Consider the following 10,842-nt stretch of genomic DNA (forward strand, 5'->3'; position numbering starts at 1 on the left):
TTGTCTCACTTGCTGGGACTTCTCTTTTCTCTTCCCTACATCTTCAAATGGCCGAATAGCCTCTCTATTTATTTCTTCATCTTTTCCTTCTTTTCTTCCTTTCACACTCTTGACATCAAATTACAATAAATGCAAGCCACTTACTTTGACTTTGCTTTAACCAAAAACTCTTTCTTCTGCTCCTTAGGCCGAATCGCCTTTGCATCTTTCTTTTCTTTTTTCTTCAGCGTGTAAGGGAAGTTAGACTTCTCACAAGTCATGGAAGACAAGAGTGACATGCTCATTAAATGAGCTCTTGAAAAAGCATGTGGGCTGGACTCATGGTGCAGTGCACCCAACAATAATAGCGTTAAGAAATCAATTTAATGTAGAAATGCTATTTTGAAGCTTCTTGTTTCAACAAATTGGTGTGAGTGTCAAGATTCACTTTCTAGACATTGAGATATGTCTCTTTAGAGATTTTGTGTTTTGGTTCATGGATTTGAGTAACGGGGGAAGAGATGTACTGTGAATCCTCTACCAAAATTTTGCTATTGTCTTTAATACCAAATTAAATTTGAGGTAAAGAAAGTTAATGGAACAAACAACTTCAACATGTGACAATGTAAATTTAAGAATTGACTATCCAACAAGAGTTAGATTTTGCTTTGAAAGACAAACCTAAAGAGATATAAGAGAAGTAATAGGAGAAGATCAATCAATAAGTGGCATTATCTGTTGGTGTTTGACCAAGAATTAAAAGTATTTTGTAATATAGAAAACAAATTAACAAATGCTAAGGAGTTATGGCAAAAATTTAAGAACAACTACTTGAGTAAAAGTTGGAAGAACCGACTCCATTTGAAAAGGTGCAAGGAAGAGTGAATCTTTCGTTTCCAATACTATGAAACCATTTCTATGTTTGAATATTTGAAAGATTATAACCATGGTTTTAAAAATCGAACTAGTCGGTTCAACTAGGAATCGGATCCTAATCTAGTTTGTCAAAACCTTAAAAACCATGAAATATACCGATCAAAACAGGGAAAATGACCCTCTTTCGATTCTTTGCCCGTTCAGATTTTCAAAGATTATAATAAAATATTAACTGATTTGAAAATTTTGGAAGTTGAGATTTATGATGTCAATAAAAGCTTTCTTCTTTAATAAACTTTTTTTTTTGGTTAAATTTCTTCTTTAATAGACTTGTGGGGGTCAAAAACACCTAGCACACAAATGGTGATGATGATATTTGATCTACACAATTAATTTCTAAAGATGGGAAGAAATCCACAATGAAAGGTTTAAGCAGTAAGTTAAAGATGAAAAATTACTAAATCAAGCTTTCATATATGAGTGAACAATGTTCCCGAGGTACATGGGAGAGATTCAAAGGTTAAAAACTATGATTAAAAACTCTCTAGTTTATCCTTCCCTCTCTTGTTCTTGTCTAGACTTTTTCTCTCTAATTTCCTCAACCCCTCAATCTGTTGCCCCCTTCTCCTTTTATAACCATCTTCCCCCCTTCCATATTCCTCCAGCTAGATTTAAGGGATACTTGTCCCATCGATCCCTTTACACTACTATCTTTTGATTGTGAGGGAGGACTTTTGGAGGTGCTTCTACTATTCAGGCCAGCCATTTAGCATTGAATATGACTAACATTAGGTAAGGGATCTTATTAATGCAAAAGTGATTGCTTCATTGGGTTCTGCATTTTCCTATCCATGTCCCTCGTTGCGAGCTTATAAGGTAGGAGATCATAACCGAGAAAGAGGGACATTTCCCAAGATTCCCTAAGTACCTTGAGGAGCAGACAATTTACATCACCTCGGTTAAGAGTAGTAGGGGGAGCAGTTACCTCGGATTTTCATGATGGTAACTACGGTTTACCTTTTGTGAAGAGAAAACTATTCTTTCTATAATTGTAACTTGGGCCGGGCTCATTCCTTGGGTGTAACCCACCACTCAGCCTGAATCCTCGGACCATGTCCAAGTTCATCCCCCCACAAGACTCGTTAGTCAAATACTTCAATTAATAATGACACTATTCTCCACAAATATCTAAAAAATGCTTTATACGATTTTTTTTTTTTTTTTTAAGGCTTCTACAACATAAATTATAGAAATATATTCATTTCAAATTAATAGTCATACACTCATACACTTATGTTCATACAAACCACCATACACCCTTAGTGCGGTAATCACTCCACAAATATAAATGCTTGTGAGGTGTGGTAGACAAGGGCCGGAGTTTAAATCTCTAGAAGGGAGCTTCACACACATATACACTTAGAATAAGTTAGAGTAGAATTTCTATTTTGTATAAAAAAAAAAATGTTCATACAAGCTATTAACCCACTTAATGGATTTGTTGTTTGGGCTTATTTATTTCTTTAGAAACTTCTTATCTGATTCACTAAGTTGTGTAACTCTAACCCGTTAGCATTATATCCAACAATTAATCTTATAACTCTCACTACATCAGAATAATAAATCTATTAATCATATTGATTTGGGTAATAAATTTGTGCCTGAATTTGTACTTAGTTTTTATTACTGAAAATGAAGAGCCATTAACATGCTTAATGGATTAGTCGTTTGGACCTATTTATTTATTTAGAAACTCCTTATCTGATCCACTAAATTGTCTAACTCCAGCCCATCAACATTATATCCAACAATTAATCTTATAACTACATCAAAATAATGGACCTATCAATCAGATTGAATTGGGTAATCAAATTTGTGAGGCACATTGAGCCTATAAATAGACTCACTTCCAAGTTACAGCCATTACAAGCATTTTAATACACTAAACAATAGAGAGATTCTTGTTAAAGAATGGTGTACTTTTTTATGGAGCTTTAGGTTTCAATACATTGTGCAGAGGATATTTTAGTCATATGACATTTGTTGGGTTGTTGTATCATGGGGAAGATAAAAAGTTTAGCCAACCAAATGCTTGAATCTCTTTAAAGAGAGCGAGTCTCACTCTTTAGTCTAAATAGTGTTGTGTATTGTTTCTCATATAAATAATATTTTGAAGTATTTTATTCAATTTCTTATGTTATTTTCATTATTATTGTGTTTGTATGAAAATTTAGCAATGCAACCCAAGTTATTAAGGGCTGATATGGTGAGCAGAAAATGTTCTCTACATTTATACTTGCTCGTTGTGAAGTAGATGGCGAACGATCTTCTTATTCTTCTTCTTTTTCAAGTGTTGCCCCAGGGCATGCTTTTCTCTAAACGTTTTCTTGAGGAAATCCCCAACTTTCCTTATTTTACTATTGGGATTATGTAATCTGGCCCAAGCCATGGCCCAGGACCTTTCTAATAGGAAGTGTAGGGTGATTTTTTTTTTTGGAAGATAAGTGTAGGGCGATTTTAATGCATACCTACCTTGCATGTTTGATACTACGGTAATGGAACGGTTATTCAGGTATAATAATAATTTTTTTACATTATTGCATCTTTATTATAATGAATAATTATTTTTTAAATTGAGGAATACTTCCTTCTCAAAAAAAAAAAAAAAAAAAATTTGAGCAATACTTAATCCTAATACGTGTAATAACATTTAAAATCACCATTGTGAACTCTTGGCACGACAATCACTTTACAAATATAAGTACTTATGTGATGTAGAGGGCAAGGATCGATATTTAAGTCTCCAAAATAGAACTTTACACACATATACACTTAGAATAAGGTAAAGTAGAATTTTAAATTTTTATCTTGTATAAAAAAAAATTTAAATCAATATATTTCAAAAATATACAAACGTTCCATATGTATCATTCTTTTACATACTTTTCACACATAACAACTAAACTTATGAAAATGAATAATTATTTCATTACAAAATCTTTTATTTCTAATAATAAAAATTATTTCTTAATGTAATTTTCAGTCAATGTATCAAACATGACCTTAAAGAAAAGTGAGTTAAGTTACAGATTTATGAGGTGATTCTAATGTTGAAGCATGATGTTACCATTAACCCTTACTACTAAGAGCCTTATCTCTATCTTGGTTGCCTGTAACAAACAAATTAAAATGGCCTTATTAAATACTACCTTCGTTCCAGTTTGTTTGTCCTTTATTCTATTTTGGGATGTCCCAAAATATTGTCTTATTTCTAAAAATAAAAATTATTAGTTTACTAATGTTCCTATTATACCCCTACTTTATTTTCAAAACTATTTGAGAAGAAAACTAACTAATATTTTAAAAAATCAATTTAATTGTGGCACCTTTTTAGTTGCCTCATTAAGAATAACTCTTTTTTAAAAAGCTAGTAAATTTATTTAAAGGTAGTTTTGTAAACTTATACATTTTTATAAGGCAAACAAGACATAAATGATGATCTCTTAACAAGTTTGACTTTTCAAATAGGACAAACAAATTGGGACGGAGGGAGTAGTTTTCTAACTCCATCAATTGAAGATGTTGCCTTGATTGGTTTGCCTCCAAATAGCCTTATTAAATAGATTTCAAATTGAATTGAATTTATTTTTATTTTTAAAAAAATAATACTATTTGTTTTTTTATTAATCAATAATAACTAAGAGTGTGAATTCAATTGAAAAACTTAATATATTGCACTTAAAATAATGCATCGAAAAGTTTTACTTTAGTTATTATCCCATCTCATTCATCTTCTTCAGAAGAAAGTATACTATGTTTCGGTAATACCGGTTTAGCATCTGTTTTGATATTTCCTACCCAATAAATAAGTGACACATGTTTCAAAAAATCACATTAGACTACTCCAATAAATGATTAATTTATCTTCCCGATAGTATAAAAGATTGTGATTAATTTATTGGAATAGTCTGATATAGTTTTTTGAAACAGGTGTCACTTATTTATTGGGTAGGAAATACCAAAACAAATGCTGAATTGGTATTACCGAAATATGATATTCTTTCTCCTTCTTCAGGACATGAATGACTGGTTTAAATTGGTATCACATCGAAGAAAAAAAAATGTCATATCGCCTACACTAAAATAATAATAATAAAAGTTGTTAAGAGCATCTCCAATAGATGCTCTATCTCTACTTGTTCTCCAAAAAAGCTCACTGTTCACGCTCCAATAACATCTCTAGACACAAAACTTTTCCAATTTTTTTTGGAGTTGCTACAATAGTTCTCTTAATCTAGAGAACACTATAACAACTCCAAATCAATTTTTCTGCTTAAAAAATTATACCAGCTACTATTATATCAATTCTCTCTCTCTCTCCTCCAGATTTCTTTTTTTCTCTTATTCTCTCAATTTCTCAAATAATCCAAACACAAAATAAAATCCAATTCTTAAAATTAAGTTGAATCAGAACAAGCAAATATAAAAAATAAAAAAATAAATAAAAAAGGTGATTTGACCCAGCCTGGTGGTGGAGAGGAGGATGAGCGGCGGATGTGGTAGTGTTGCATGGTGAATGCTGATCTCCACTGACTTTGTCCTTTCAGCGACCTCGATCCCCACTAGCGGTGGGGCGACAGACGACCAACACTCTCTCTCTCTCTCTCTCTCTCTCTCTCTCTCTGTGATGTGAAGTAAATGTGGTTGTTGGAATGTTCTTGAGGTGAAAAAGAAAATAAAAGAAGGGGGGATAGAGATAGGAGTGGACTCTGGACACTTGTGTGGAGGAGAAAAACAAGAAAAAGAAAAAAAATAAATAAAACGTGTATGGATGAAAATGAAATGAAAGAAAGAAAAATAATATAAAAATAAAAAAATCCTAATTGAAAAATAATACTACAATATTTTCATAATAAATTTTAAGTAACAGATTGTTATTAGTTAATATTAGTGAGTAAAAAAATAATTTTAGTAGTGAGTTCAAATTAGAACTAGTAATTACTTTCCACGTAAATTTTGTTGTAAACATAACACTTCTCATTGAAAAATATAGTTGTTAAAAAAATTAAAAATGATGATTAAAAAAGAATAAATAATAAAAAATATTTAAATAAGATAGAGAATCTATTGAAAAGTATATTTTAAAAAGTAAATAGGTAAAAGATAAATATGACTATTCATTTGATAAAATTTAAGGTCTCTGCCGGAGATTAGGGGTGTCAATTCGGGTTAATGTGTCAAATTCGGGTCGTGTCGAGGTAGAGGTATTCGACTAAATGACTCAACCCTAATTCGGCCCAGTTAATAATCGTGTCATGATCCTTTAACTCTAACCCGACCTGTTAATAAGGCAGATTGACTTAACCCAACCCATTTGACACGCTTAATAAACAAGTCGTCTTGAGTTGACACGAATGTAACACAACCCATTTCAACCTGCATAATATTAAATATAACATCTATCTATAAATAATTATTTTTACATCCCAAAAAGCAGTGCATACACTTCAAATCTTCAACTCACATTCAAAATAATATAATTCAACAAAAATATAACATTCATCTATAATTCTATAAATAAATTCTTTACACTCCAAAAGAAGTGCATACACTTCAACCCAAATTCAAAATAACAAAGTTTCACAAAATAAAATAACATAGTTCAACAAAATATAATATTCTTGGAACTCGCCAAATGCTAAGTATCAATATTGAAAGAATTTGACCAAACAGTAGACTAATCCTGACTATGACCACGATTATCATCCATAGATTCTTTGTTGATGTCCAAATTCATAACATCTTCTACAAGCTCATCAAATTTCATTTGTGTAAGTTCTATGCCACAAAAAAAAAAGTATTAGTAGTTCTAAGGTCTGTAAAGTTTCAATTTCTAATTATATCTTTTGTAAATTTTTGTAATTATTCACTTTTCTTTTTAAATTTAAAATATATGTTGGATATAAAAGGTATTTGACAAATTTAAAATAAAATAAAATTTTATTTGTTATATGAGTTAAACAGGTTGTGTTAAGTAAGTCATTTCGAGTTGACACAAATAAATTAGCGTGTCAAACGTGTTTATTACAAGTTACATGAGTTGACCCGTTTCTTATCGTGTCGCTTTCGAATCGACCCGTTTATGACCCAAACCCATTAAGACTCAACCCTAACCTAAAAAACCCGTGTTAAATTTGTGTCGTGTTCGTAGATTGGGTCGAACATTTATTCGCCTACCGGAGATGCTCTAACCAATGAGAATTACCAAAAGTTTTTCTGTTTTCACCGAGAATCGAGAAAAAGTCACCGTAGTTTTGGGTCTTAGAGGGGGTAGGGGCCTTTTAGACAGCCACTGGCATTTGGCAGTCTAGCACAGTATGATCACGTTAAAAATATAAGATACCACCATCCATACTTTGTTCCGTGCAGTGTATTAAAGATGGGTTCAGACTTTTCAAAAGTTGTAGGAAAGTAGGGTTAGATCAAAAACGGCGAAAAGATTTGATTTTGATGTTTCAAAAGCCTACAAGTACATTACTCTTGGAACAATGTTGAGCCTTTGTTCCCTCTGCTTTAAATGAGGCCCAACCTCTTCAGTCTCCGCTATTGCTCTCCTTTGCTAGTAATAGTAATTCCAATTGCTATTGCAGCTGACTGCTCTCTCTTTTCCTTAACTTGCACTCTTTCTTCTTGCACCACGCCATCCTCTCTCCTTTACATTCATTCTGTCACTCTCTCTCCTTGGAGTGACCTTTGGCTTTGATTTCCAGGCTTAATAATTACTGACATATATACCCAACCCCTTTTTAATTCTCAGTTACTTCAAAGACATGGTGAGCTCACTATTTGAGTTTTGAACTTTCTTATCTCTTGTAGCAAAAGAATTACATGGACCAATTTTACTCTTTTGGTTTTCAGGTTGGTGTAAGTTTAATTCCTCAGTGGCTTGAGATTCTTCTGCGAGACAAGTTCTTTAACCCGTGTATAATTCACGAGTTTGCAAAGAAGAATGAGAAGAACATCTTTTGCTTGGACTGTTCCATCAGCATCTGCCCCCATTGCGTGCCTTCTCACCGCTCTCATCGTCTCTTACAGGTCCATACTTAAACCAACACATAGATTCACCAATACTAAAATTTGTAGGTACAAATTTGCACCACATTAATTTTACTTAAAATTCATCATTTTCTTTTTTGGTCTCAGATAAGAAGGTATGTTTATCATGATGTTATAAGGTTGAGTGATGCTCAAAAATTGATGAATTGTTCCCTTGTTCAAGTAAGTATGAACTTAAAAAATACCGAGTAGTTTTACTTTCTTCTTTTCTTGCTGTGAAATTTTAGTTCTTCGGTTTTGTTTAATTGTTCAGCCATACACAACAAACAGTGCAAAAGTGGTATTTTTGAACCAAAGGCCAATGTCCCGCCCCTTCAGAGGCTCAGGCAACTTTTGCATTACATGCGACCGTAGCCTTCAAGATCCTTACTACTTCTGCTCTCTCTATTGCAAGGTTCCATTTTCCCAGTCAAAATTTTCACCATTTTAACTCGATTTTACCATCTGGGTCATCCTTATTTTTCACTATATATATATATATATATAAATATATGTTACAGGTTCATCATCAGCTAGTGACCACTAACAGTAGTGGAAACTGTGAATTCTTACCAATTTCACCAGCCAAAGCGAGAAGTGATCGGAGCCTTACAGTTTCGGGGAATGAAGAAGATGTTCAAACGACCCCTGACTCGGTCCTTGACTCGGGCGTTTCTCTCTTCGGGTCTAGAAGTACTGCAAATGCAAGTCGTTGTGGTGGTGCAGTGAGTTCCAAGACACTAGCTTGTACTGCCACCACTACTGAATTCGTGAAAAAGAAACGCAGCAGCTTAAACTTGGTGCCTCGAGTTTCGTTCCAGATGAAATGCTCGCCAACGGCGGAGGTTGCGGTGGCTTTGAACCGGAGAAAGGGTGTGCCTCACCGTTCACCTATGAATTAATTGAGTGTGATATCATATGGGACCATGGGCCAAGAAGGACGTTTGATATTCAGGTGGTGTACTGATTGTTTTTGCTAGGGGAGAAGATTTTTTACTTGTAGAGTGATAATTGTCCTATCTATCTTAGCTAGCTGCAGGCTAATGATTCCAATTCGCCAACATGTTCATCGTTTTAAAGGCTGTATTTTAAGTACATAAATGCTCTTTCAGTGGACAAACCTAGAAAAAAGTATTTTGCTTTTCGTTTTTCTTCTATCCCTTCTGTATTTCTCCCTTTGTGGGAATTAACCGCAAAGAGGGAAGGTTTCTAATAATTTTAGGACAATTGAAGAAGTATATTTTAGATTATCAACAGCAGGAAAAAAAAAATTGAAGATATTTTAGGTGATTTTGATAATGCTGGAGTCTTCGTTTGGCTTTTGGGCCAAAAAAAAAAAAAAAAAAGCTTAAATTAACCAAAGAGTAAAAGAGGAGTGACGCATGCAAAAAATTGAGGGAAAATTACATTTTATTATCTTAAATTATGCATTAGATTATATTTTGCACTTTAAATTATTAGACTGTACACTTTGCACCTTAAACTATTATACTTATCATATTTTGCACTTGATATTATTTTTTCTGTTATATTCAACAAAATTTTTCTACATGTTATAAGCACATACTTCACTTAGATGAAACAAAGTTAAAATACTGAAATGCTCTTCTTCAAAATCAATTAAGACAAAACCTAAAATTTTTCACGTCTACTTCTGTCTCACATTGACAATGAAACTATGGATGATTGCACAGTAGTCAAGGTATATGAGTTTAAAAGAAAAGGAAGAATCTCTCTCTGTACGATGCACGAAGCTAATTAACATGGTCTCTTGTGTGATGTGGTGTAGGTTGATAGCGTGAACAAGCATGGCCTCCCTGAAGTGGCACAGGTGTTGACAGACCTCAATCTTACAATCTCAAAGATCTACATTTCTTCTAATGCAGGGTGGTTCATGGATGGTATATATGACTGTTTTTATTAGTTCTGATTATGTTCTTATAATTAATGACTTAAACCTTGTCGCTTTATTGATCTGCGCATGTCACAGAAATATCTTGGGTCTTGCAAAGGGAGAGTGGAAAATTTTGAATTTTGTTTTAACTGATTTTGAAAAAGGGTATTTTAGTCTTTTAAATTTGTTTTACTTAAGCAATAAGCATATGCTTATCACATGCAGCAAGATTCAGTTAAATATAATAGCAAAAATAAAACGAGGGCGCAAAGTGTGATAAGTGTGATAGTTTAGGGTGCAATGTGTACAGTCTAATAGTTTATGGTGTAAAATGTAATTTAGTGCATAGTTTAGAGTGGTAAAGTGTAATTTTCCCAAAAATTTATTTTGAATTACCAAAAAGCTTCTTTATTTAATTTATATAATCACTTTAATAATAAGTTTTCAAAAAAAAAAATTTCACTTTAATAATACATCATACATTCTATTTTTAATTTTATATTATATCATATCAAAATAGGATTCAAATCTTCTACCTTTCCTACCATGTAGAGTTTTTAAAATCTTAACATTTCTTTTAAAATAAATGGTTAAGATGGTGACACATCATCAATTCACTTATATAATCTTAAATTAGTCTTTCAAAACACATAAATATTTATATTTATCCTAAACACCTTTCTACTTCTTGACTTATCTCTCTATAAATTTTGAAAAAAATAATTCAAAAAAAATTATGGACTTATCTCTATTACTTCTTTTTTCAGAAAAATCATCAACCCCAAAACAATGACCATCTATATTATTATTTAAGGAGTTTACCTTGTTTGGACCGGATTTTTTTTTTTTTTTTTTGGGTTCCAAAATAAGCAGTACTCCACATTTTCACTTCTCCAGTATTTGGTTTATATTTGTTTCCTCCTTTTTTTTTATAATTATTTTTTTATGTTGTTTTTCGTACATTTAAGCCTTACTCTATTTTTTTGTATTTTTAAGGG

At 32.4% G+C, this 10,842-nt stretch overlaps 1 protein-coding gene across 1 annotated transcript; it reads left to right on the plus strand.

Annotated features, from left to right (window-relative positions):
• Positions 1 to 8,462: 8,462 nt before the first annotated feature.
• Positions 8,463 to 8,852, plus strand: LOC111998362 (protein RGF1 INDUCIBLE TRANSCRIPTION FACTOR 1). The gene has a single exon (XM_024030462.2). The coding sequence runs from the start codon at positions 8,463 to 8,465 to the stop codon at positions 8,850 to 8,852; it is 390 nt and encodes a 129-aa protein (XP_023886230.2).
• Positions 8,853 to 10,842: the final 1,990 nt, after the last annotated feature.

This window comes from Quercus suber, unplaced genomic scaffold (assembly GCF_002906115.3).
Source record: "Quercus suber isolate HL8 unplaced genomic scaffold, Cork oak 2.0 scaffold_46, whole genome shotgun sequence".
Classification (NCBI taxonomy): Eukaryota; Viridiplantae; Streptophyta; class Magnoliopsida; order Fagales; family Fagaceae; genus Quercus; species Quercus suber.

Excerpts from the sequence above, each read along its gene's own strand:
- LOC111998362 (XM_024030462.2), top strand. The coding sequence starts at position 8,463 with ATGTTACAGGTTCATCATCAGCTAGTGACCACTAACAGTAGTGGAAAC.